This window comes from Panthera pardus, unplaced genomic scaffold (genome assembly GCF_024362965.1).
Source record: "Panthera pardus isolate Hobbes unplaced genomic scaffold, ASM2436296v1 HiC_scaffold_6, whole genome shotgun sequence".
In the NCBI taxonomy this organism is placed as follows: Eukaryota; Metazoa; Chordata; class Mammalia; order Carnivora; family Felidae; genus Panthera; species Panthera pardus.
This window is the reverse complement of record NW_026526991.1, coordinates 98,471,723-98,499,256: the sequence shown is the minus strand read 5'-3', so window position 1 is coordinate 98,499,256 and position 27,534 is coordinate 98,471,723. Positions and strand designations below refer to the sequence as shown.

At 43.0% G+C, this 27,534-nt stretch overlaps 1 protein-coding gene and 1 pseudogene across 1 annotated transcript; one reads left to right on the top strand and one right to left on the bottom strand.

Moving 5' to 3' along the window:
• Positions 1 to 2,275: 2,275 nt before the first annotated feature.
• On the bottom strand, positions 2,276 to 12,441 carry AICDA (activation induced cytidine deaminase). The gene is made up of 5 exons (XM_053895294.1): positions 12,317 to 12,441; positions 6,163 to 6,310; positions 3,822 to 4,092; positions 3,429 to 3,544; positions 2,276 to 2,998 (listed from the first exon to the last, which is right to left on the bottom strand). Exons 1-5 carry the CDS (start codon positions 12,424 to 12,426, stop codon positions 2,945 to 2,947), a joined length of 699 nt encoding a protein of 232 aa, XP_053751269.1. The 5' UTR covers positions 12,427 to 12,441; the 3' UTR covers positions 2,276 to 2,944.
• Positions 12,442 to 22,859: 10,418 nt separating this feature from the next.
• On the top strand, positions 22,860 to 27,066 carry LOC109276155 (ribosomal protein L18-like; annotated as a pseudogene).
• The last annotated feature ends 468 nt before the right edge of the window (positions 27,067 to 27,534 follow it).

Below are 27,534 nucleotides of genomic sequence, written 5' to 3'. Positions count from 1 at the left end.
AATAAATAAATAAAAGTGGAGATAGAATTCACATAACATAAAATCCACACTTGTAAATTCATCTATCGATTCACACACACACGCAAATCTTAGCCACTTTAAAATATACAAGTTAGTGGTTTGGGGGTACATTCAGAATGGCGACTATCGAATCCTAGACCATTTTCGTCACCCCACAAAGAAACGCTGTATGCGTTCAGTGATTCTCATGCCCTTCTCCCTCTTGTCAACCACTAAGCTTTGCCTCTGTGGGTTTGCTTGCTCCAGACATCCCAAATAGGCAGAATCGTACGCCGTGTGGCATTTTCTGTCTGGCTTTCTTTCATTTGGCATCATGTTTCCAAGATTCGTCCATGTTGTGGCATGTATCCGTACCTCACTCCTTTTTATGACCGAATACGATACCATTGGATGGAGATACCACGTTTGTTTATTCACCCATCACCTGATGGACATTTGGTGTTCCTACTTTTCTACCACGAATACTCCCGCTGTAAGTCCTCACTTACAAGTTTTTGTTTCCACACAACACTCTTAACCTCTTGGCGTATGTGCTGCCGAAGTGAGCACTGCTTTTAATCTCTTGGATGTAGGGGTGCTTGACTGGCTCAGTCGGTAGAGTGTGAGACTCTTGATCTTAGGGTCACAGGTTTGAGCCCCACGTGGGGTTTAGAGATTACTTAAATTAAAGGCAAAAAACAAAAGGTTAATCTCTTGGATAAATACCTAGGAGTGCAATTGCTGGGTCATGCAATAATTCTGTCTTTTATTCTCTTTTGAGGAACCACCAAACTGTCTTTCAGAGTGGCCTCACAGTTGTGCATTTCTGCCAGTTAATACATAGAAGTTCCAGTTTCTCCACAGCCTTAGCAACAATTGTTATTATTGCTTTTCTTGTTGTTGATAACCATCCTAATTGTATGAGTGGTATCTCATTGTGGCTTTGATTTGCATTTCCCTAATGACTAAGAATGTTCCCTAATGACTAAGGGGTATCTTTCATGTGCTTATTAGACATTTGTGTGTATCATCTTTGGAGAAATGTCTATTTGAGTCTGTTGGTCATTTTTAATTAGGTTGACTTTTGTTATGGGTTATAAGCGTTCTTTATGTATTCTGCACACTAGACTCACTATTTGCAAATATTTCCTCCCATTTTGCAAGCTGTCTCTTCAGTTCCTTCCTACTATCCTTTGATGTGCAAAAGCTTCTCATTTTATTTTATTTTTTTTTAATTTTTTTTTAACGTTTATTTATTTTTGAGACAGAGAGAGACAGAGCATGAACGGGGGAGGGTCAGAGAGAGGGAGACACAGAATCTGAAACAGGCTCCAGGCTCTGAGCTGTCAGCACAGAGCCCGACGCGGGGCTCAAATTCACGGACCGCGAGATCATGACCTGAGCCGAAGTCGGCTGCCCAACCGACTGAGCCACCCAGGCGCCCCAAAGCTTCTCATTTTAATGAAATCCAATCTCTCTATTTTTTTTCCCTTTTGTTGCTTGTGCTGTTGGTGTCATATTTTAGAGACTGTTGTCAAATCCAAGGTCACGAAGATTTTCACCTGTTTCCTTCTAAGGGTTTTATAGTCTGTAGTTCTTACATGCAGGCAGTTGATAAATTTTGAGTTAACTTTTATATATGGCATGTGGTAGAGATCCAAATTGATTCTTTTGCCTATAGATATCCATTGTCCTAGCAGTTTGTTGAAAGAACTTATATTCTTTTATTGACTGGCCCTGGCACCCGTTTGCATTTGTAGGACAATAAGATTGTGCATTCAGCTTGTCCTGTGGATCTATTTATCTGCATTGCAAGGGTTTCCAGGAGATAACTGCACAGTGACGTGGTTGCTTTGACTATTTTTCTCACAGTCAAGGATAGTTGTTACACGTAGGCAGTCTCTGTGCCATAGGCTGGCTCCCTTACATTTTGCTGGATAAAACACTCTTTCTTTGCTATGCTCTGTCATCCTTCCCAAATATTATTCTCTTTTTATCACACTCTCTTAAATAGTGAACATTTCTTTGAGAGAAGCATCACATAAAGTAGGAACCTGTTGGCCTGGTTGACACTGTTCAAGTTAACAGACCCATCGGGGAGAACAGGTGCCTGGTTTTAACACTGAAGCAACCCCCCTCCAAGTGTTACCTGATTACCCGCGAAATGTGTGGTTGTGTTTTCTGAACTATGGACTTCTTTAAAAAGGATCTGTGTTTCCAGATGTGTGACTTGAAGCACCAACTAACTTTCAGGCGTCTTTGTCAGTCCTCATACTCATTTTAAGATCCTTTATTATAAAATACCCTGAAGGTGATCGCACATATTCCATACCAAGAAAAAAACCGTTGTGTGTACAAACAGGAAAACATGCCTCAGACAATTAAAACAGACAGCACATGCTTAGATATTAATGCTCTGAGAAGATGTTTGGGGGTTACAATCACCCAGAGTCTTTCATTAGGTGGTTCTACATAGATCATGGACTGGTGGAGGTCTGTTCACTTGAAAGTGAACCCCAAAGGCAAAGAGTACAAAAATGTATCAGTAATATCCTTGAAAAACTCAGAACGAATAATAGAGGAAACTGATTATAAAATATTTGATCTTCTCACCATGCTTTTAGGGAGTTACCTTCTGTTTCCTCCCAGCCTAAAAGTCATAGAACAGGACACTTTAGGCGCTCCCAGGCCCTGCAATTCTGCCATTTCACAGTAGAGGGCGCTGTTGCATTAAAACCTGCACCGGTTGCACCGCTACCTCGGTGGGCCTGTGCTCCTGGTCTACTTTCCAGATGTTTTTTAAACAAGCCCTGTATACGAATATTTTTTTCTCTAAACTCTAAGGAAGTGAGAGTTGAAGAAAAACAGACTTCTTGAAAGATCGTCCTTTTACCCATTGTCTTCAGAGATAGCTTATAATATGTGACATTCTTGGAGGCTGCTGTCAAAGTCCCAAAGTACGAAATGCATCTCTCAAGTCATCAACCTCATACAGGGGCTGTGGAGAAAGAGAAGGAGACTCAGGGGATGACTTTGTAACATTTTGCAGGAAAGTAAGTGGGGGGGGGGGGGGGAGACTAGGAAGAGACAGGAAGAGAAGAGGAAGGAATGCTACCAGGAGGAAAAGACAGCTCTTGAGACTCTAACCAAGAAAGAGACATGTGAGGGATCAAAGAGGGGAAGGCAAAGGCATCCTGGCAGAGGGCTCTGCATTGTGAAACAGAAGAGCAAACTCGAATGCGGGAGAAACGACAACAACAAAAAAAGCCAGAAAATAGGCTTTCACCAGGGGAAAAATAAGGAGTGATATTTACACACACGCGCACATAACGACAGTGTGAAAAATATAAGAAAGGAAAACACAAGTCGCTGCAGGAAAAGATGACTTTGGAGAGAGAAAGGAAAGGAGAAGCCAAGAAGCCCCTTACCAAAAGAATGCGTCGAAGCTGTCTGGATAGACGAACTGAATTTTCGTGCAACCCCTCCCAGGCTTTGAAAGTTTTTTCACGATTTTCCACAAAAGTATTCCAGCAATAAAAATAATCTTAAAAAAAAAAAAAAGGAGGGAGATGGGGTTTAAGACAGCTCAGATCCCAAATCAAGAGAAAAGAAAGAAAACCCTTCCCCCCTCATGCCCCCACAGCTCCTCCCCCTTAATTCTCATCTCCCCCAAAGCCTGCTGTCCAAGTCGTTAATTCTTTTCCTCCAATTCTAGTTGATAATTTTCGGCTGGATCCCGCCCCCGACGTTTCTCATTCTGAATTGCAATCCTGAACCAGAGCTGCCGCACGGCGCCTGCGCAGCAGACGTCCCCTCCGCACCTTTGAAGGTCATGATGGCGATTTGGACGCCCGCGCGGTGCAGGCGCCGCAGCCCCTCGGGCTCGGCCTTGCGGTCCTCGCAGAAGTAGAGGCGCGCGGTGAAGATCCTCAGACTGAGGTTGGGGTACCCCCTCAGAAAGTCGGCCACGTGCCGGGCGCAGTCGTAGCAGGGGCTCCAGGAGGTGAACCAGGTGACGCGGTAGCAGCGGCCAGGGTCCAGGTCCCAGTCGGAGATGTAGCGGAGGAAGAGCAGTTCCACGTGGCAGCCGTTCTGCGGAGAGAGCAGACGACTTAGGTGACGTTCACTGACCTTGACTGCGGCGCCGGTAGCTTTACGGTCATTGATTCACCTGCTCCCCACAGTAATCTTTTATGGGGTGTCCGCAGTTTTGGGCCTTAACGTTGCAAAACGTTTTGCTAACTCCCCGAAGGAGCGGCGAGGCCCGAACCCTTTTGCCGCCGTGGCCCTGTGGCGTGGAGACAGGTTATGGATTTTTCTGTGGACCGGGAGGATGAAATGAGCCTGGTTGAAGTAGCATCACACTGTCGTGGAGTTTTTTAAGCTGCGCTTGTGAGGTTAACTTTTTGCACCTTTAAGGAGAAAGAAAATGGCTTGGAACGAAGTCCTGTTGCTTGACATCGTGGAAATACACCAGACCGCTAGGGGGAGGTAGGAAACTTATGAAGGGGCAAAACACATTAGAGTAAGGCCGACAGAGGGGTGTTGTAAGAGAGGTAATAGGCACTGCTAAGGATTAAGAACAATTGAATGTGTTTGCGCATTGTGTGATCCCTGCGATTGTAATAATAATCTCACAATAGTGAGATATAGCAAGTCGGCTTAGTGTTGCGGGAAGGTCATTAGCCCCGGAATCTGATGATCTAGGTTCCGGTTCCTGGCGTCACCACTCAGGTGACTGAGACAATTTACCCAACTCTTGGATCTTCTAATTCCATACCAGTGAAATAGGCTGGTGTGAGGCTTAAATGAGAAAGAAATAAAGGGTTGGTAACTGCAAAGCCTTCCATACGTAGAATGTGCCACATCAACAAACAAGAAAGAGATTAGGATGTTAAACAATTGTAGTGAGATAATTTACGCAATACAAATGGAGGCAAAGGGAACTGAACAGTCAGATAAACACTAAACAATGAGTCAGTGTCCTTCCACCCATGGATTCTTCCCTGGGACTCCCACCGATACCAGATGTCACTGCCTGTTATGAGACAGGAAATAATCGTTGGCAGAAGCTTATGTAAACCCATCTGGTTATGGTGAAGAAGTCTCTTGGAAGTGTAATTCTCTGATCTTCTAGATGCTGAGAGATCGGTTTAATTAATCAGCCAATTGAAGCTTCCCTGAGTATTCTGGGTCTCATACTCAATGTACTCATTGGCTTATGATCTGTGTGAGCAGAAGGGAATAGGAATCATTTGGCAAACAGAACTGAGTCATTATTAATGTTTCCTCAATTTTTCTTCCTTACTTTTAAAAATTCTAAAGAAAATTTGATTTTCACATTTAAGATTTAGCTTGAATGAGCTGATAATATTCTCCTAAATCAAAAGGCTCCTACATTTGATTTCTTCCTTAACCTCAAAGGCAATTCATTTGCTAGGGAGAGGGGAGAGATTTTGGGGGCAGTTAACTCTTGGCATTGAAGCAAGGTGTGGCAGTAATGTACCCAGCATGATTGGGGAGGACATTGGATGACACGCTTTGGGGCATAACAATTACAATTTCATGGACATTTTTTTTTTTTAAGTTTATCTATTTTAAGAGACAGCGTGCATGAGCACAAGTGGGGGAGGGGCGGAGAGAAGGAGAGACAGAATTTCAAGCAGGCTCTGCACCATCAGGGTAGAGCCCTATGCGGGGCTCGAACTCACGAACTGTGAGATCATGACCTGAGCCGAGATCAAGAGTTGGACACTTAACTGGCTAAACCACCCAGGGACCCTGAGTTTCGTGGACATTTAAAAAAGAAAAAGATTGGGGTGCCTGGGTGGCACAGTTGGTTGAAGCGCTGACTCTTGATCTGGGCTCAGGTCATGATCTCACAGTTCATGAGTTCAAGCCCCATGTGGGCTCCGTGCTAACAGTGCGGAGCCTGCTTGGGATTCTCTCTCCCTCTCTCTGCCCCTATCCTGTGCTCTCTGTCTCTCTCTGTCTCTCTCTCAAAATAGACAAACCTAAAATTTTCTTAAATTAAAAAAAAAAAAAAGGAAGAAATCTGAAGACCTAAATGTGAGACAGGTTGAAATGTAATACCGTCAGCAGATGGTTTTAAAAGTGCCCATAGTCTAGCTTTTAATTGCCTTGGAAGCAAATAATTGATACCTTGTTTCGAAGGTGACCGAAGTCCAATGAAAAGGAGGTGGCACTGTCCCGCCGCTTCACCACGTAGCACAAGTAGGTCTCATGGCGACCCTTCGCCCAGCGGACATTCTTGAAATGGTAGAGAAACTTCCTCTGCTTCATCAGGAGGCTGTGGGTGAGAGAGGGAGGAACATACAGGAGTACAGCTCCTTCTCTGGTTACTCCTGGCTTTCCTTCAGGCTTTTTTTTTTAAAGAATTTTTTTTAATGTTTATTTATTTTTGAGAGACATAAAGAGTGCGAGCAGGGGAGGGGTAGAGAGAGAGAGAGAGGGAGACACAGGATCCGAAGCAGCCTCCAGGCTCTGAGCTGTCAGCACAGAGCCTGACGCGGGGCTCGAACCCATGAACCGTGAGATCAGGACCCGAGCTGAACTTGGACTCCATTATTAACCCTTCTTCGTGCTTATATTTAAGACCAATTGACAGGTAGCCAGAACCCCCAAACCATGTGCACTCACAGGACAGTCTCCTCCCACAGCTGTCTTTTAGATGCTGACAACTTGGAATTACAAACTTGTTCCTGGGGTTCCATAATTTTTTTCTTTCAGAGTTCCCCTCCAAATGCTACCTGAATGTCCATTGTGTACTTCAAACTCAACACGGTCAAAACAGAATTCCCAAACTGCCCACCATCCTGATTATCCTGTCTCTCCTTACTTTTTCCATCTCAAGTAACCAGACTAAAAGCTTGGGGGTCATTGATTCTTCTCCTTAACTCCTCACATTTAAGTAATGATCTAAATATATTGATTCAGTTCTCCAAATATTTCTCTTTTGCTTTTTAATATTTTTATTTTTTAAACCTCCGAACATTTCTTGAGTTTGTATCTGCACTGTTCCCCCTGTTCTCTGCTTCGGTCCAAGCCCCTGCCTTCCGTTGTCATGTTGTTCTGGCCTCTAAGCTGGTCTCACTGCCCTCAGACCCTCCAAAAGAACATTCTCCGTGCTGTGCCAGAGTGATCTCGCAAAAACCCAGGCGTGACTATGTCATTTCCATGCTGAAAAGCTCCCAGTGAATCTCTTCTGTTCATAACTCTTTATTTTTGTGTTTTATTTTTGAGAGAGAGAGCGTGAGCAGGGAAGGGGCAGAGAGGGGGAAGGAAAGAGGATCCAAAGCAGGCTCTGCACCGACAGCAGTGAGTCCAACGCGGGGCTCGCACTCACGAACCTCGAGATCATGCTCTGAGCCAAAGTCGGAAGCTCAACTGACTGAGCCACCCAGGAGCCCCTGCCCATAACTCTTTAATGTGGTATTTAGGCCAGTTTTTACATTTGGTTATCAGTCTACATCTCTAGCCTCCTTTCCTACTACTTTTCCCCTGCCCTTCGCTACCTTCAAGTGCCTGTGGTACTCGTGTGTTCTGAGGCTTTTTCTTTCCTATCACCTCGCTGATGCACTTCCTCCCAGTGAATGCTTTCCTGTCTTTTTCACTGGACAAAACCTACATATCCTTCACAGCCTAACTACAATTCAACTCTTTTTTATTTTTTTTTTCTTGCTACCACCGTCCGCAAATTTCTAGGCAAAAATCGAACACTTAACAACAACAAAGACCCTCCTGGGGCACCTGGGTGGCTGAGTGTGTTAAGCACCTGACTCTTGATTTTGGCTCAGGTCCTGATCTCACAGTTCGTGGATTCAAGCCCAGCATAGGACTCTGCAGAGCCTGCTTGGAATTCTTTCTACCCCTACCCCTCCACCCTCCTGGGCCTATGTGCACTCTCTCTCAAAATAAATAAATAAATAAACATTCAAAAGAAAAACCCTCCTGTAGTTTCCCTTGGTTCTCCAGTTCATCCCTACCGAATCCCTCATCCCCGATTACCAATTGATTGCTGACCTGTCTCCCCATTTAGACTTCGTGTTTTGAGGCAGAAAAGTGTCACTTCATGAGGAAAAAAATCTCTTTTTAACGTATTAACGTAAGAGTAGTACTTGGCTGTTGTTAACTTGAATAATACAAAAATAATACAAAAAGTTAAGTGTTACGTTTCAAAGTACTAAAGAATTACACTATCAACAACAGCCAAAGTATGGGAAGAGCCCAAATGTCCATCGATGGATGATACATATATACAATGGAGTATTACTTAGCCATCAAAAAGAACTAAATCTTGCCATTTGCAACTGCGTGGATGGAACTAGAGGGTATTGATGCTAAGCGAAATAAGTCAGAGAAAGACATATCATGACTTCACTCATATGAGGACATTAAGATAAAAACCAGGTGAACATAAGGGAAGGGAAGCAAAAGTAATATAAAAACAGGGAGGGGGACAAAACAGAAGAGACTCAAATATGGAGAACAAACAGAGGGTTACTGGAGGGAGTGTGGGAGGGGGGATGGGCTAAATAGGTAAGGGGCATTAAGGAATCTACTCCTGAAATCATTGTTGCACTATATGCTAATTTGGGTGTAAATGGAAAAAAATAAAGTTAAAAATAAATAAATAAATAAATAAATAAATAAATAAATATTAAAGAATTAAAATTTTAAAAATTAAAACAAATTTTTCTAATTCAATATTTAGGATACTATCTAAGAGTTAAAATTTTTATGTTTTTCTAGTATTTTACAGTCATATTTACATGGTTTGGATTATACTGATTTCATACGGAATTTTGCACTCTGCTGCTTTTTAAACTTGGCAATATAATCTAAACATTACGTTACGTTGCTCGCATGCCCTTGTTTTCCTTATTCCTAGCGCAGTGTTTTACTTGTCACGAGCACTAAATTGCATTGCATTGGTGGAAATACTCTGTGCTGACTCAAGTTTCCTTGCGTTTGTGGATTTAACACAAGCTCTATAGTATGGTTGATACCAAAGCACTGATGGTTTCTCCGAGTTTTGTCTTTAGTCTCTTCCAGAAATGGGTTTATCGAGTTGTGGAGACAATGCTGCCACTTAGTGGCCCAGGGCAGAAGTGCAGTAAACTTGTAGGGACACCTGGGTGGCTCATTCGGGTTGAGCTGAGCGTCTGACTCTTGATTTCGGCTTGGCTGTGGTCACGGTCCCAGAGGTCATGATCCTAGAGTCGTGGGATGGAGCCCAGAGTCAGGCTCAGTGCGGAGTGTGAAGCCTGCTTGGGATTGTCTCTCTATCCCTCTGCCCTTCTCTCCCGTTCATTCTCTCTCTCTCTCTCTCAAATTAAACAGAAAAAGTGCAGTGAACTTGTAAAAACAAAGAGCGAGGCAAGGATTTGAATACGGTTGGCTGGCAAGAGAATTGAAACTTATTTCACCTTTTTTTTTTTTTTTTAAACCATTGAGGCATAATTTACATACGTCACCCTTTTAAAATGTACAATTTTGTGAGTATTGGCAGATGTAAACACCCAAAGCTGAGACCACCGTCAGGATACAGAACATTTCCAGGGGACGCCTCCCCAGAGTTTCCTCATTCACTATGTCAGTCAGTTCTTCCCCCCCCTTTCCTAGGCAACCATTAATCTGCTTTCTGTCACCGTATGTCACTATCCACGTCCTAGAATTCCGTATAAGTCCTACATTATCTCTTCCTTTGTGTCCGACTTGTTTCACTTTGAAATTCATTTGTTGTGTTGCATGTATTAATAGTTTGATCCTCTGTTTTGCGAAGTAATATCCCATTGCATGGCTTAGAGCACGTGTATTCATTCACCTGTCGATGGACATTTGGACTGTTTCCACTTTGAGGCTATTGTGAATAAAGGTTTTACAAACATGTCCCAGTCTTTGTGATGACATAGGTTGAGAATTAATTTTAATGCAATACATGTGATAGACCCTGAATTCAAGAGTTAAGTATCCAAGTGTCACCCTTATTAATTAGGTGAGCAAGGACGAGCTTTTTATAGCCATCTCAATTTAAAATGTCTCGCCTCACACACGTGAAGCTTCTTGAAATACACTTTAAATCCTGAGGCAGAGAACTGGGTTTATCACCAGTATACACATTATGTATATCAAGCAATTTAAAAATGGCTTAATCATATCATTTTAGAAGGAAAAATTGGCATGTGAGAGCAAGCGGGGGGAGGGGCAGAGGCATAGAGATTTTTAAGCAGGCTCCACACAAAGCTGAGCTGGACGTAGGGCTTGATCCCACAACCGTGAGTGAGATCATGACTTGGGCTGAAATCAAGAGTTGGTCGCTCAACCGACTGAGCCACCCAGGTGCCCCAGGGGACTCAGTTTTAAACAGACTAAGCATCATCTCTTACTGAGACATTTCTTTAAACACCTAACGTACCCTGCTGGGCTCTATGGCTAAGCAAAGGGTGGAGAGAGGTACCGTGTCACACACAGCGGATCTGCTGCTGGGAGGAAGAAAAGGTGTTCTGGAAGGGATGTGAGATAGGTGAGGGAATTCAGATGGACTTTTGCCTTCTGCCTCACGGGAAAATACAGCAGTCCATTACTGTTTGTCAGAAGCGACCACAGTGAAGCGAATCACTTGATTGTGACCTGTTAGTTAACCTTCTAGGTCCATCACTTTCCTTCAACTGTAGCTAGGAGCCCATTTCCAGTATCCTGTTCTCTTGGTTTCTCTTTTGGGTACAAAGGACTTTGTAGAGGTAGTCCTTCAAGGTCGCGGGCTGCCAGCTGCTCTGGACAGCTGTGCCCCGTGAGGCAGAACATTGCTGTATCCCCAGCAATGCAAACAGAGACAAATGGGTTAAAAATAATCCTGACGAATGCCCTCTGCAGATTTTCTTTTCCTTAATGATAATTGTATATTTCCCCTTTTCTCCTCTTGAATTTCGTCTTTTCTCCTTTTTGTGTCTTTGAGCTTCAACTACGAATTTAATCATTGCTTTGCATTTCATTATGTACAAATATTTTCACTGGACCCTTTACCTCTTTATACCTCAGCTTAATTTTCAAAATCTGATTGCAAACTGAGCAGACATTTGACATTTTTGCCCTCAAGAAAATTTGCTGAAGAACATTTAGACTCCCATTAAAAATCTTAATTCTGGGTGCACCTGGCTCGCTTAGCCGATGAAACATGAGACTCTTGATCCTGGGGTTGTGAGTTCAAGCCCCACATTGGGTATAAAGATTACCTGAAATCTTTTGAAAAAAAAATTTTTTTAATTTAAAAAATCAATTCTGTAGTGTAAACGCTTTGTAAAAGCGTTAAGTTGAGATAAAGTATAAGGATTAAGTATGATTCTCCTACTTCTGTAGTAAGTAGGAATGAAATAAGTTATGTGATAATAACTTATCATAAACTGCTTGTGAAAACATTCTGATAATCTTAAAAATACATTTAAGAAGTAAGTTAAGTGAAACTGAAAGACTATATACGTAGGGGCGCCTGGGTGCCTCAGTTGGTTAGGCGTCCCACTCTTGATTTTGTCTCAGGTCATGATCTCAGAGTTCATGAGATCAAGCCCCACATTGGGCTCTGTGCCGACAGCATGAAGCCTGCTTGGAATTCTCTTTCTCCCTCTCTCTCTGCCCCTCCCCTGCTCTCTCTCTCTTTCTCTCTCTCTCAAAATAAAAAAAAAAATTAAAAAAAAAATTAAAAGGAAGACTAGATAAGGAGTAAAAATGCCACTAACTGCCTAACAATTAACACTAAATAAAGTTATTTACTGATGCTTGACTGATTTTTCTCCCTGTAACAGATACATAACATCCTAGTGACTTTCAAGCAGTTAATTTTGCATATGGGCATTAAAAAATAATCTCTTTACTCTGTAACTAAGTTTTTCAGTAAAGAGTCCCCAGGAAGGTTTACAAGTCCTTTTATAGGTGAATGCTGACAAAATTATTAGTACGATTTCCACTACCGTCTATAATATAGTTCTAGTCTTGCTATACCTTTTCATGAATTGAATCTCTAAACTAGTGTGAACTGCACTACACATCTCAGGACGAGTCCATACGTGGCACATAGGAGTTCTTTTGAATATGGAAGAGAGAGAGAGAACAGAGAATCAGGCAGAGAGTGTGTAAGATCTGAACAGATGTGACAGATCCAGAGAAATAAACATGCAGATTGCCCAGGCAGTGAGTCAGATAGTGAGAGGAGAGAAGCAGATAGCTACCAATCTGAAAGCTCAGATTTGCTCGGAGAGGAAAGCCAGTGCACCCCCGCCCCATGAGGAGATGGCTTTACCTGTCCATTGTGGATTCCAGGGTGTCTTTCTTAGTCTTAGGCCAAGGAAGGCTTGCCTCAAGTCCTGCTGCCTCACTGACTCTGTCTGGCAGTGCATTGGCCCCACACATTCAAATTTGAGCTTACCCTCTTAGGCTCCACCCCCCCCAAGGCATCATCATCATCAGGTACCCCAACAGCCTTCCTCCTGTTTAGGTCCAAAAAAGATAGGCGGGGCTGTCATTGGCAAAGTCACGTGGGTAAATGACTGAGGGCCAGTCTGCTTAAGGTATAGGCTCCTTTAGGGCTACAGCTGTAAAAATCCAGTCTATGCTCCACAGGTAACAAAGATCAGGAAACAATAGCCAGAGACACTTAGGAAATTGTAAGCCTGGTGGCCAATAACATCTTTAATTTTAAAAGCGTAACAATAATATTAGTAATGTTCATTGAAATAGCATCTTGTTCTCTGTGAGCTGAAGGCATCTGTTCCCTTGTGTAAGTGCACGCTTTCTGAATCTCAGTAGAGACCAGCACTAACCTCCTGCTTTGTGGCCAAGCAAGTAAATGTGGCCAGTTATGTAGGACTTAGGAATAGAAATTTTGCACCCTAAACCACCTATTTCCCCCCCCCTCCTTTCTGATTGCACTACAAGAATTGCTAGAAGACTAGATGATTGCACAAGAGTAATTTTTGCAAAAGCTGTCTTTTCCACAAGCCATATATTTTGAAGTCAGAAGCAGCGGCATCCCAAAGCATTAAAAAATGTTTATTTCATCAGACAGAATCAGCATCCAAATGACTCCAGTGAACTTGGAAAACCGTCTGGGCTTTTCAAGTAAAAGGCTTTAAATTCCTGCCCTCATATAATTTGGTCTATTAAAGATTTTGCTTCTCCCTCCTAACTCAGTCTAAATCCTTTCTATTTCTTTATTCAATAGAAACTCAGTGCCTAACTACGTGAGAGAAACTGTTGGGTGCTGGGGGTACAGTCGTGAGTAAAGCAGCTAAGGTCTCTGCTCCCTTCCTGCCTCAAGGCTTTGAATACCCCATAGGCATTGATTCCCAAATCTGTCGCTCCAGCTTGGACCACTTCCTTGAACTCAACACAGATGCAAACAACTGCCACCTCAGCATCCCCATTTAAATATCCGAGGGGCATTGCCAACACGCCTCAAACTGATCCCCTTTTCTCTCTCTCAACACACCTGCTCCTTTGGCCATCTTGCCCATCTCCATGACGGTGTCATCCCTCCCACGGCTCAGGTCAACCTGGCAGTCTTCCTTGGTGGTTCTCTTCCTTCTAAAGTCCATTGCATTAGCAAGTCCTGTGACCTCTACTTGCAGAATAAATCCAGGACTGACCACTTTTCACCACCTCTGGTGCAAGCAACCTGGATTACTGCCCCCCACTGGTCTTCCTGCTTCCCTGTCCTTCGATTACAGTCTGTTCTCAACACAGCAATCAGAATAATCCTTTTGAAACACTTTATTTTTATTTTATTAATGCTTATTTATTTAAAAAAAATTTTTTAACATTTATTCATTTTTGAAAGACAGACAGACAGACAGACAGAATCGGAGTCAGGGTCCAGGCTCTGAGCTGTCTGCACAGAGCCCGACATGGGGCTCGAACTCATGGAATGTGAGATCATGACCTGAGCTGAAGTTGGAGGACGTTTAACCAGCTGAGCCACCCAGGCACCCCAATGTTTATTTTTGAGAGACAGAGAGAGAGAGAGAGAGCGCGAGAGCATGAGTTGGGGAGGGTCAGAGAGAGAAGAAGACACGGAATCGGAAGCAGGCTCCAGGCTCAGAGCTGTCAACACAAAGCCTGACGCGGGGCTCGAACTCACGGAATGTGAGATCATGACCTGAGCCGAAGTCGGAAGCTCAACCAGCTGAGCCACCCGGGTGCCTCCCTTTGAGACACTTTAGATCACATAACTCGTCTGTCAAAACTTTCCATGGTTTTCTATTCTCTCAGTAATAGTCAACATCCTTCCATGACACACAAGACCCTGTATCATCTGCCTCTGCTTTGCCTCTAAATTATCACTTTTAGGGGCACCTGGCTGGCTCAGTTGGTAGAGCACGCAACTCTTGGTCCAGGGGTCGTAAGTTTGAGCCCCTTTGTGTGTAGAGATTACTGTAAAAAAGATGAAATCTTAAAATAAATACTTTCAACTCTCTCCCTTGCTTATTCACAGAACACACATGCCCGCCCCCTCATTTGCACTTACTGGCTCTCCTGCCCGGAGTGGTCCTTCCCTGTACATATCATTATGGGGTTTTTATTGACTAATTTATGTATTAATTAATTAATTCATTTTCATTATGGGTTTTTAAAATTAAGTTTTTAATTCCAGTATAAGTTCACATACAATATCATATTAGCTTCAGGTGTTAGATCATCACAGTTTGATTTCCTTATTTATGTCTTTACTCAACTACCTCCTTATACTTGAGGCCTTTCCTAGTGACCATATCTAAAATTTCAACTCTATCCCACTATCCTAGCATTTCCGTTCCCCTTTCTAATGTATATTTCTCTTTAGCACTTATCACTTAAAATATATTGTGATCTGTGCTCCTCATTGACTCTTAGGTCTATGAACAGAGGGATTTTTGTCTTTCTTTTCTCCCTGCCAAGATATTCCTAGTACCTAGTACAATGTTGGCATATAGTAGATGCTGAATGAATGTTGAATGAATGAATCCATAAGGATCTCATGGAACTTACATTCGAGTGGGAAAGACGCATTAATCAAGTAATTGAACCTGTAAATATGTCATTGAAACTGATATTTGCTATGAAAGACAAGTACACATAGTAACAGGAGACTGACCGGTCTGTGATCAGTGGGAGGACTCCTGGTTGGGAAATGGTAATAGCCAATGTCTTAGCTCCCTTCTCTGTCTGAGATTCTTTGATGGTTGGGTTATGGAAGAAAGGAAGTATTTACCACTGCATCTTAACATTCCATGCCCTGACTCAGAAACTTTTTCTTTTTTTTTAAGTTTATTTATTTTTGAGAGGGAGCGAGAGCGAGAGAGTAAGAGCACGCACAAGTTGAGGAGAGGCAGAGAGAAATGTTAGAATCCAAAGCAGTCTCCGGGCTCCGAACCGTCAGCACAGATCTGGATGTGGGGCTCAAACTCAGGAGCCATGAGATCATGACCTGAACTGAAGTCGGATGCTTAACCAACTGGGCCACCCAAGCGCCCCCAGAAACTTTCTAATCACACCCTTTGTCAAACACAGAAGTTTAGAGTTTCCTATTTGCCCTACCCTTCCTCTCTCCACTCTATTAAACCTGGAACATTAAGGGAAATTTCTGAAGTGGGTTATTTCAAATCACAGCTAATAGTTTTGAGTGCTTAATGTGGTTAGACATTACACTAAGCCCTTTAAAGACAAAGTACACATATTTAGGAAAACTGTGATGGGGATAAAGTTTCTTATAGGCTCCTGACTTGTGCTCATGGTCCCTGATTCTATGGATTGCAAATTCAACTTTGCCTCACCGTGGGTACCCAGCCAAGGATGGCCCGATGCTAGTTCACTCTCAATGACTCTCTAAGTTAGAGTGAGTGGATCTAATGTGAGCAAGCCTTACAGTGCTCTCTCACTTGCCTCCAATAAACCAACCAAAATATCAACGTACCACAGATCTCACTGAAGTGTTGGAGAAATCTAAGGGAATGATACATGTGAGAGAAGTCATATTAGTTGATAGGTTAATTATGGCTTTTTATAGCTTAAGAAAGAATTTCAAAAGAATGAGTCTCTTCACAGGGATCTGCTCATGACCACATCCCATTCCTAGTGTTGTTCTCCTGCCCTCCAGTCCACTCCCGTCCAAAAGCCTCTTTTTCTCAATTCCACAGGGAAACTCTGCCTTGTATTTTCCAGGATTATTCTCACCCATGGGTCCATGTTTCTCTGTAGACATGTATTTCTCCAAGTCTTTATTTTGAAAAAGATTCTCAGGGCACAGGAAAGGTAGTAGATAGCCAGTCACCTTTAGCACCGAATTGAAGGGACAGATGGCCAGGGAAAGGGTAGAGGAGACTTTAAACTCCTCTGCAGAGACCACGATGGGGCATGGCCATGGGTGATCTGACCCCTTTAAATTGTCTCCTCATATATGAGTTGGGCCTTTACCATGTTTTCATCCAGGTGTCCAGAGAAACACACACACACACACACACACACACACACAGACGCTCCAAAAAGATCAATATTAATTCTTAGCGATGGTAGTATCTCTAAATTCAAAAAAATAAAAAAATGTTCTGGTCGCCCAAATGATATTACAGTTTGGACTCTTAGTTGCCTTCGTATATTCTCTCTTCAAATTATGCCACTTTGGGAGCGCCTGGGTGGCTCAGTCTGTTCAGCTTCCAACTTCGGCTCAGGTCATGACCTCACTGTTTCTGTCTCTCTCTGACTGTCAAAAATAATAAAACCGTTTAAAAAATTTAAAAAATGATGCCCCTTTGTTCTAGCTGGAAAGAAGAAAACTGGCCTGTTGCTGATCCCCATGCCCCTATGTTTGATTTTGGTTTGGTCTGTTTTTATTTTGTGCAATTCTGATCATTTCTAATTGTACGACTCAGTGGCATTAATTACGTTCCCAATGTTGTGCAACCATCACCCCTATCTTTCCAAAACGTCTCCGTCACCCCAAAAAGAAACGTCATAACCATGAAGCACGAACTCACCATTCCCTCCTCCTTCTAGATCCTGGTAACTTAGAATCTGCTTTCTCTACGAATTTGTTGATTCCAGATACTCCATAGAAGTGAAAACCATACAATGTCTTTCCTTTCGTGCTTGGTTCATTTCACTTTGTATAACGTTTTCAAGATTCATCCATGTTATAGTGTGTGTCCAAACTTCATTCCTTTTTATGGTTTATACATTTGTAGTGTTTCATTGTATGTATCCAGCACATCTTACTTATCCATTCATGTGTTGATAGACACTCGAGTTGCTTGCACACTTTGGTTATTGTGCAGTGTGGCAGTGAAGCTTTGTGTACAAGCATGAGTCTTTGTTTTCATGACTAGAAGTGGAGTCACCTGAATGGCATTTCCTCTGAATGACACACACACACACACACACACACACACACTCTTAAAAATTATGGCTGAAATTATGAAATTATACTTTTAAAAGACTCAATAGCTCCTCATATGAGGGTCTTCGTCGTCTTCTTTTTTTTTTTTTTTTTTTAACATTTATTTGTTTCAGTAATCTGAGCATCCAGTAACTCAGTGTGGGGCTCAAACTCACAACCCCCAGATCAAGAGGGGCACACTCCACTGCCTGAGCTAGCCACCCTAAGGGCCATCCTTTCTGCTCAGCCTCTGGCTGGGGAGGGATTTTATTCTTGTCTTCACAACGTGTTATTTAACAAGCTCAGCCATTAGCTGGGAAGTAGAAAAGCTAGACCTGAGATCTGAACCCGAGTCAGCCGTCCTGTCCGTGCAATACCGTCGTGTTGGAAAACCAGTCCCACAGACCTTAATCGGGTTGACCATATCAGGTTGGGAATCTTCACATCAGAGCTGCAGAGGATTTTTCCCCTGTATTACTCTATCATTTAGAATTGAGTCTGGCTACATATGTCAGGCAAGTTCAATGAACTACTTATGTGAGATACAATTTCTCTCCCAGATACAACAACGTAAATGTCCAGCAAGTAATTAAATCTAAATATAATTGAAACATGCACTTTGGAGCCCTTTATTTCGTCAAGAGACTATCCATGGGACATGTTTGTAGCCAGAATGTTTTTCTCATCTCTCAGTTCAAATATGGGGCATGAGTCCCAGCCTGGCACCAGTGGGAAATTAAATGCTGCATATCGGGAACCATACAAGACTAGAGGGCAGGGGAGAGTCAATTCTTCCAGATTGGTTTCTGAAGCAGAATTATCTCTGGATATTTGCTTTACAAATGATGTAGATTTGATACGGTGCTGGCAAAATCTATAAACACAACATGGAATACTCATTGTGCATTCTTGCATTTTCTATTTTAAAATCCTACTTTTCAGTGTATAGACTATACACAAGATTTTCTCCAACAAGTGTAAATGTTTTAAATCTTTATGACTTGACAATGAAGGTGCTGGGGAAAAAAAAATTCTGTTGTGGTTGTTTTGATGTTCTACTCCTTTGAGGGCAATGTAAAACGTGCTTTTGTAAGTAATTTATGGACACAGTCTTTGAAAACTGAAATTCACTCAATTAGTTAATATTTATTGAAGGCCTATTATGAGAAAGCATAAGACTGAGCTTTGAAGGGGAACAATGATTTCACATGACAGTTCTTCAAGGAATTCATACTTTTGTTCAAAGCTTCAAAAGTAGATAATACTTGGGGCACCTGGGTGGCTCAGTCGGTTAAGCGTCCGACTTCAGCTCAGGTCACGATCTCACGGTCCGTGAGTTCAAGCCCCGCGTCGGGCTCTGGGCCAATGGCTCAGAGCCTGGAGCCTGCTTCCGATTCTGTGTCTCCCTCTCTCTCTGCCTCTCCCCTGTTCATGCTCTGTCTCTCTCTGTCTCAAAAATAAATAAATGTTAAAAAAATTAAAAAAAGTAGATAATACTTAAATGACAATATAAAAGAGTTGTAGGAACCTTAGCCCTACGTTTCTCAAAATGACATGCATATTTGGAGATAGGCCTATCCCAAGCAGCTCCACACTGTCAGCACAGAGCCTGCCTCGGGGCTTGATCTCCTGAACCGTGAGATCATGACCTGAGCCAGGATCAGGAGTTGGACAGTCAACTGACTGAGCCATGCAGACGCCCTAGCATTTTTATCTTAAAAATTATTTAGAGTAGAATATAACATGCACGTTCATTTCCCTCACGTTTGTGGCTTTTCCCTATTGTCCTCTCCCACCCCCATGTAAAAAGTAAAAGTGCTCAAAACATGGACGATTTCAAAGATTATTATGCTCCCTTGTATGTAGAGTAAGCCCACACGTGGCAGGCATACAAGTGTGGTTGCTAATATAGGACAATGGAAGTGTTAAGAATAAAACATAGATTCTAGGGATATTTCAGCCGAACACAGGTTGTTTGGGATTATATCCTCAGATGCTCAGCATTTATTTTACTGTCTTACAGGATATTTGAATGGGGGACAAATTTGAGACACGACGGTTCTGTAATTCTCTATAGAAAGCACGGATCCTAAAGTACTGGAATTATATAATTCCAGTAACAGGATGTGCATCACCTACTTAATGCCATGGGCTCAGATAGGTACAATGTGTGAATATGAAAGCATGGTACTTGGAATATATGGAATAATCCTGATGAAAACTTTTCATCCTCTCTCCAGGTAACAGAAACCACATGAGCAAAGGACTGTGTGATGTGTTTGATAGGTTTTAGCAACAATGAGTAGCTTAGGTTAGTTTGGTTTGCATGATGGCTCATAAGAAAACAATGATGACAGAGAAAACTGAGATGTAATTCATATTTCATTTAAGCTTTTTATTAAGGAAACTTTTTGAACAAAGTCGAGAGTCTTGCACAACGGCTGTAAATAAAAAGCTATTGAAGGGGATGCCTGGGTAGCTCAGTCGGTTGAGCGTCCAACGCTCAGGTCATTTGGCCTGGGGTTGAGGGATCGAGCCCCATGTTGGGCTCCACAATGAGCATGAAGCCTGCTTAATTAAGATTCCCTCTCTCTGGGCGCCTGGGTGTCTCAGTCGGTTAAGTGACCGGCTCAGGTCATCTCACGGTTCGTGGGTTCGAGCCCCGCATCGGACTCTGTGCTGAACGCTTGCTGGGAGCCTGGGGCCAGCTTCAGATTCTGTGTCTCCTTCTGTCTGCCCCTCCCCGGCTTGTGCCCTGTCTCACTCTGTCTCTCAAAAATAAGTAAATGTAAAAAAGATTAAAAAAAACAAAAAGATTCCCTCTCTCTGCCCCTCTCCCTTGTTTCTCTAAAATTAAAAAAAAAGTGTAGGGGCACCAGGGTGTCTCAGTCAGCTAAGCGTCTGACTCCAGCTCAGGTCGTGATCTCACAGTCGGTGAGTTCGAGCCCTGTGTCGGGGTCTGTGCTGACAGCTCGGAGCGTGGAGCCTGCTTCACATTCTGGGTCTCCGTCTCTGCTCCTTCCCCACTTGTTCTCTGTCTCTCTCTCTCCCTCTCAAAAAAATTTAACATTAAAAAAATTTTTTTTCTTAATTTTTAAAAAGCTATTGAAGAAGTGTGATTTGTCCAGCATACCGAGAGTAACATTTTTTTTTCCCCCAGAAAGCCGTTTTCCCTGTTTTTCTTTTAAAGGAAGGAAAATTACTCTCTTATAATTACAATAGCATTTTTCATTCCCAGGCATTTGGAGTTAGTGTGATTAAAAAGCCAATTTTGTGGGGTTTCATCATGCTGTTTTTAAAACTTGTTTTCCTTATTAGCTACCTGCTCCCTTCACCAGCTTCTCTTGAAAAACCACAGGACAACCTGGTCAGTTTATTTTTAACAAACACAATATGACTTGGAAATTGTACCTCTCATGGCTGTGTGAAGTTTTGGACATCTGGACTTCACCACTGCTGATTTTCAGCATGGTTAGCCCAAGGTGAGGTTTCATTCTGGCCAGCGTGTGAGGCCAGCAGGCCCCCTGGGGATCTTCCAGGGCATACATTCCCGGGTCTGAGGGCCAAGATGCTCAGATAATGACTCCCCAGGCCACTATTTTTGGACACCAGGTAGATTGTTCAATATGATACTTTCTTGTTTTTGAAAAAGCCCAAAAAAGGGATCCGTGTGGGTGAAAGTGCGGTTTTTGGAGTGCTTCAACTTCTGCATTTCCTGATTTTTGTTTTTCTCAGTTGGCGGCCAGACACATCACTGAATTTCTCTGGGGTATGAAGCAGAGGGAAGGACCTTTAAACACATACAGGAATTACTCACTCAGCTTCTGCCGCGCAGCTGCCCAGGACTCACTGAGGTTGAGAGAACAAAAAAACAAGTATTCGTCAAAAGCCTGAGGGCTGGGCAGAGGGCTGAAGAAAAAGAGCTATTTTTGCTGGGAAAAATGGCTAAAGAAGCTTCATTGATCATGCACATAATGAAAAATAGCATAGAGCAGTGGGAAAAGTTAGGTTTTGAAAGCAAGTACGTTAAGACCCGAATCGTCACTATTTCCTAGCAAGGTGTCTGACTGTGTTTCAGTTTCCCCACGTGTGAAGTGTGAACAAAAAAATAGTAGTCATCGCTGTCCTTCACTGTGCGTGCAGCTCATACCAGGTTCTGTGCTGAGCGTGTTGCGTGAATTATCTTATTTATAGCCGAGAAGTAGGGACTGTTATCCCAGTTTTCAGACAGGCACACTGAGGCTCACAGCTGGCTGGAATTTTAAAGATGATACAAGCAAGGGGCTCTGCATGTGGCCTAGTGCATGGAACATAGTCTGTACGGAACTGGCTTTATTAAAGATTATCTTACAAAACTAATACGTTTAGAAGGCCAGCCACTTCAAAACTATCAATTGTGATCCTCAGCACGTCATGGGAGCTCATGGTTTTGTGATTGGTAATTAAATGTGAGTGAGGAGTTTGGAGGTTCTCACACTTCAGTGTGAGTGAGTGTAGAAAACTGCACATTCCAGTGTTTAATCCCTCAAGAGTTTATTCAGTGAGTCTGGAATCCAGCCCAGGTTCTCTGCCTTTCTGACAAGCGGCCATTCATTCCAAAGCAGGTGGTCTGTTGGGAACCTGGCTTTGAAAAATATTGCCCTAGAAGAGCTCACATCTCTCCCAGCTCCGAAATTCTGTGTTTGTACGACTTCTGTCTAAAATTCTGGGTGTGTATGACCTCATATAGTTTTGAAAAATTGGTGTGTGTTTGCTTCATTGCTTTTTAGTCCATTGAAATGCCAGGGAAAATTAGAGATGCTCTAAATAACAGAGATCTGTTTTCTTTTTGTGGGTAGGTGCATACCAAAGACCAAATCCCATGTTATTTGTTTGCTCAGTGATGTAATCTAAGGAATGATGATTCCAATCTTGACAAAATAGCTCTGAAAGGGATAAGAGACAGTTTGTAAAGAAAGTGTAGCATTATAGGGACAATATGTTATCTGTAGAATTGTCATTCTGTTTCTCTCTAAATAGTCCCTGACAGTTGAAATCAAATTACCGTCTATGCTATGGGAGTCCTGGCACCATACTGGCAAATTCTTCCTCTTCTTTTGTAGGGTCTTTGCTGATCATTGCCTTTTCTTCTCAATAATTGTTCTGTCTCCAGTAATTAAATCACAACCCCCTTGATTTAATTAAACTCGGTAGGGTTGATGAGATTTGAGAAACTACTTGATATCAGCAACTCCAAATTCTGTGGCCTGGTTTCCTCCTCCCCCATTACCCCCACATCTTTTCTCTTCCTCCACTCACCCATACGTTGGCTGAAAGTACCAACAAAGATCTCTTCCCTTTACCAGGGGAACTGGGAGATACTACATCAGCAGTATTAGAAAAAAAAAAACACCACCAACCCATTCAATACACTCAATACTTGGTTAATTTATTCAACATGGTCCTGCCTCCCACACATCCTGGTTACTTTAGACCTCCATCCACAGGCTCCATAGAGGAGGTATGGCTATAGCATAAAAAGAAGAAAAGTCCTGGGGTGACTGGATGGCTCGGGTGGTTAAGTGTCCGACTTTGGCTCAGGTCATGATCTCACAGTTCATGGGTTTGAGCCCCACGTGAGCTCTGTGCTATCGGCCCAGAGCCTGGAGCCTGCTCTTGATTCTGTGTCTCCCTCTCGTCCTGCCCCTCGCCAGCTTGCGCCGTATCTCTTTCTGTCTCTCAAAAATAAATGAACATTAAAAAAAGTAAAGTCCAAGGGCTCCCTGTTGAGACGGTTATCTTGAATAAGCTCTGTAATTAGCTGTTTATGCCCCGTATAGATAATCTTTCTTTGTAATTTCTTTTCTTTTTTCTTTCTTTCTTTTTTCTCTTTTTCTTTCTTCCTGTCTTTGAGAGAGAGAGGACGCAAGTGAGCGAGGGGCAGAGAGGGAGGGAAAGAGAGAATCCCATGAGGGAGAGGGAGAGAAGTGGGGCTCAAGCTCACCCGAAGCGGGGCTCGAACTCATGAACTGTGAGATCATGACCTAAGCCTAAGTCAAATGCTTAACCAACTGAGCAGATTGGTGCTTGCTCAGCGGCTAGAAGGAAGAGGAATAGGAAGTAACTGCATAATGGATATGGAGTTCTCTTCTGCAGCGATAATATTTTATTACTGGATATATATAATGTATGTACTGAATGTCACTGAATTGTACTTTTTAGTATCTTTTTAATAAGTTTATTTATTTATTTAGAGACAGAGAGACATGGGAGGGGCAGAGAGAGAGAAAGAGAATCCAAAGCAAGCTCTGCATATTCATCACAGAGCCCCATGTGGGGCACAGACTGTGAGATCATGACCTGAGCCGAAAACCAAGAGTCGACTTAACCAACTAAGCCCCCAGGCATCCCTGTACTCTTAAAAAAAAAAAAAAAAAAAAAAAAAAAAGTTTGTTGAAGTAAGCTCTACACCCAATGTGGAGCTTGAACTAAAGACCCGGAGGTCAAGAGTCACACGCTCCTCTGACTGAGCCAGCCAGGCACCCCTGAATCGTCCTCTTTAAAATAGTTTTATGTTATGCGAATTTCACCTCATTTGAAAAAAAAAATTGTGGATTAATTCAGAGACTGAAGGGACTAAACAGCCAGGAAATGGATGAGAATGATGACACGGCTATTCTCTCTTCCTGCATGCCGTTAGCCATTAGTATGTATAAGCAGAGGAGAGAGTCCATAAGTAAGGGAAGTAAAGGGACAGAGGAGACGAATAGTAGTGGGTATAGGAGGGAAGAACTCAGGTGTAAATGCCAAGTTCATTTGACCAACACTTAGGGAGCCGGTGCTAATGGGAAAGTGAAGGCCGTGGGCATGACTGCACAGAATTAAGTGCCCGTAGTTTCTGAACAGGAGGAAACACAATACATTTGCAGTATAAATTAAAGCATTGTTTTATTTCTAATCAGAAATGAAATCTGAAAAAAGAAAACAAATGTATGCCATTGTATGTGGCAAAAGTGGTTATTCAAAGCAGAAAGAAACGAGTTGAGTAACCAAGAAGCAACTCTGATCTTATTGAGGGCAGAGGGCATGGCTTACTCAACTTTGGATCCCCAGCACTGTGCCAGGCACTGATAGTCAAAAGTTCTCAATGTTTCAGGTCTTTTAACCATCTGATGCACTTAATCTTACAATGATCCAGGGTTTGGTGTCATTGAGTTCTCCCTCGCCCCCCTTTTAAATAAAGTTAGCAACCATTTATTTATATTTTAGAGAGAGAGAGAGAGAGAGAGAGCTCGTGAACAATGTGGGGGCTTGATCCCAAGACACGATCATGACATGAGCCAAAATCAAGAGTCTCAGTGACTGAGCTACCCAGGTACCCCCGGGGTTCTCCTTTTCCAGATGAGGAAACTGAAAGGTGACAGTCATCATGGCAGAGTTAGGATTTGTACCCCCATGGTCTAGCTCCAGAGTTGGTGTTCTGAAACACTTGTTATATTTCCTGATGGCATTAAAAATATAATAATAAAAACAATGATTAAAAGACTGGTCGGCAAACATATGGATTCTCTTGTATCCCTCTTAGAAGAGGAAAAACTATGAACCTCTTTGGCATTTCCCCCCTTCTCTCTTCTGGCCAGACTCATAGCTCTCAAGAACTGGCTGTATGCAAACAATTCCCAAGTAACCTAGTTCCTGAGTAGTGAATGGCAGTGTGTGAAAGCAAGCGACACCTTCTTTCAGCCTCTACGTTGAATAAGGGAGCACACATCATATTCCTCAGCAGGCAAAATAACGTTCTGCACCCTGAGATACACAAAAGAAATTTGCAGCGTTGTACCATCTAGTTCTATTGTCTAAAATAAATACAGCCTTCAGTCTCCTGTAAATGACTTGCCTCTAGCAACAGCAGTTGTATCCCTATCTTTGGCAAAGGTGACGTCTGAAGGTAGCCTTTGAGAATATGGTAATCATGTTTTTTAAAATTGTGGATTTTCCACCAGGAACAGACTGTTAGTAAATTTTAGTTACCTCAGGAGTCTGTTTTCTTTTTTGAAATATACTGTATTTTTTATGCATGCTTTTTAAAAAAAATATTTTTAACGTTTTCTTTATTTTTGAGAGAGACAGAGAGAGAGTGTGAGCAGGGGACGGGCAGAGAGAGAGAGGGAGCCGCAGAATCCGAGGCAGGCTCCAGGCTCTGAGCTGTCAGCACAGAGCCCGATGTGGGGCTCGAACTCACGAACCATAAGATCATGACCTGAGCTGAAGTCAGACGCCCAACTGACAGAGCCACCCAGGTGCCCCCGCCAGTTTTTTTTTTTAAGTCTAGACTCTTACACAAACCTTTGGCAGGCCAAATATTTCTGATTTCTAAACACCTTTGTCTCTGAATCTTCTTTTTGCAGTGGAACAAACATGAACCTAAGTTTTAGAATGTGTAAGTTCAGCTGTGGTTCCGTGACACTAAATATTAGGGAGTTTGCAGAACTCAAACTTGGCTTCTCAAAATCTTGTTTCCAGTCAGCAATGGAATCATAGGAGCAATGATCCCTTTACATATCCACCTCTTGGGGTCTGCTTTCAGAATGAAATATGATCTTCGAAAAGGAAGGAAGAAAGAAAACCTGATAAGAAAAATTTAAAGTTAATCGTAGGGGGCACCTGGGTGGCTCAGTTGGTTAAGCATCTGACTTTGGCTCAGGTCATGATCTCAGGGTTCGTGAGTTTGAGCCCCACATCTGGCTCCATGCTGACAGCTCAGAGCCTGGAGCCTGCTTTGGATTCTGTCTCCCTCTTTCTCTGCCCTTCCCCTACTTGTGCTCTCTCTCTCTCTCTCTCTGTCTCAAAAATAACCAGTAAAAAAATTTTTTTTTTAATTTTATTTTTAACGTTTATTTATTTTTGAGACAGAGAGACACAGAGCATGAACAGGGCAGGGTCAGAGAGAGGGAGACACAGAATCCGAAACAGGCTCCAGGCTCTGAGCCGTCAGCACAGAGCCCGACACGGGGCTCGAACTCATGGACCACGAGATCGTGACCTGAGCCGAAGTCAGACGCTTAACCGACTGAGCCACCCAGGCGCCCCCCAAAAAATTTTTTTAAATAAATAAAGTTAAATTTAGTCTGGGGGGGGATTGTTGCGGTCAAAGGTCGCATCCTGCGAATTGCCATCTGCCACAAGGTCGGGAAACCTGAGCGCAAGGAACACAAGCATCTGCCGGAGGCTGGGCGAGCTGAATAGGTTTCTGGTCAGATGAGGCAATTACACCTTCAACAGAGTTGTAATGAACAGGTTTGTGTCGCACCAACCAGTCGCCTCAGTCCTTCCCAGACCATTGGAAATTGAACCTTCCTGGCCGAGATGACAAAACAGCTGTGGTTGTAGGGACAATAACGGATGACGTGCATGTCCCCAAGGTAGTGCGCGCGTACAGCTGCCCCTGAGGCCCTGTCCTCAAGGCCGGGGCAAGATCCTCACCTTCGACCAGTTGGCCCCGGACTCCCCCAAGGGCTGTGGCGCCGTCCTGGAAAGGGCCAAGAGGTGTACAGGCATTTGGGCAAGGTCTTGCCAACCCAACACAGCCACACCAAACCCAAAGTGCATTCCAAGGGCGGAATGTGCCAGAGACGGAGGGGCCTGCCAAGGGATACAAAAACTAACCCCAGATCGCACGGACTTATTAAAGAAGATTTTGGTGGGGTGCCTGGTTGGCTCAGTCGGTTAAGCGTCCGACTTCAGCTCAGGTCAAGATCTCGTGGTTCGTGAGTTCGAGCCCCGCGTCGGGCTCTGGGCTGATGGCTCAGAGCCTGGAGCCTGCTTCAGATTCTGTGTCTCCCTCTCTCTCTGCCCCTCCCCCGTTCATGCTCTGTCTCTCTCTGTCTCAAAAATAAATAAACGTTAAAAAAAAATAAAAGAAGATTTTGGATGCTGAAAAAATTTAAAGTTAGAAACTGTAAACTGTAGAGAAACTGGCATTGGTGATATTAAACACCCTTTGCAGGCTTCCCCACCCTCCTGCTCAGTGGTGAGTCAGCATGGGTTATCTCATTATGTTACAAGGAAAAGAACAGAAGAGTCACCCTGGTCAAGAACAGTTAGGAAGACAGCAGTGCATTTAAGCGGAAAAA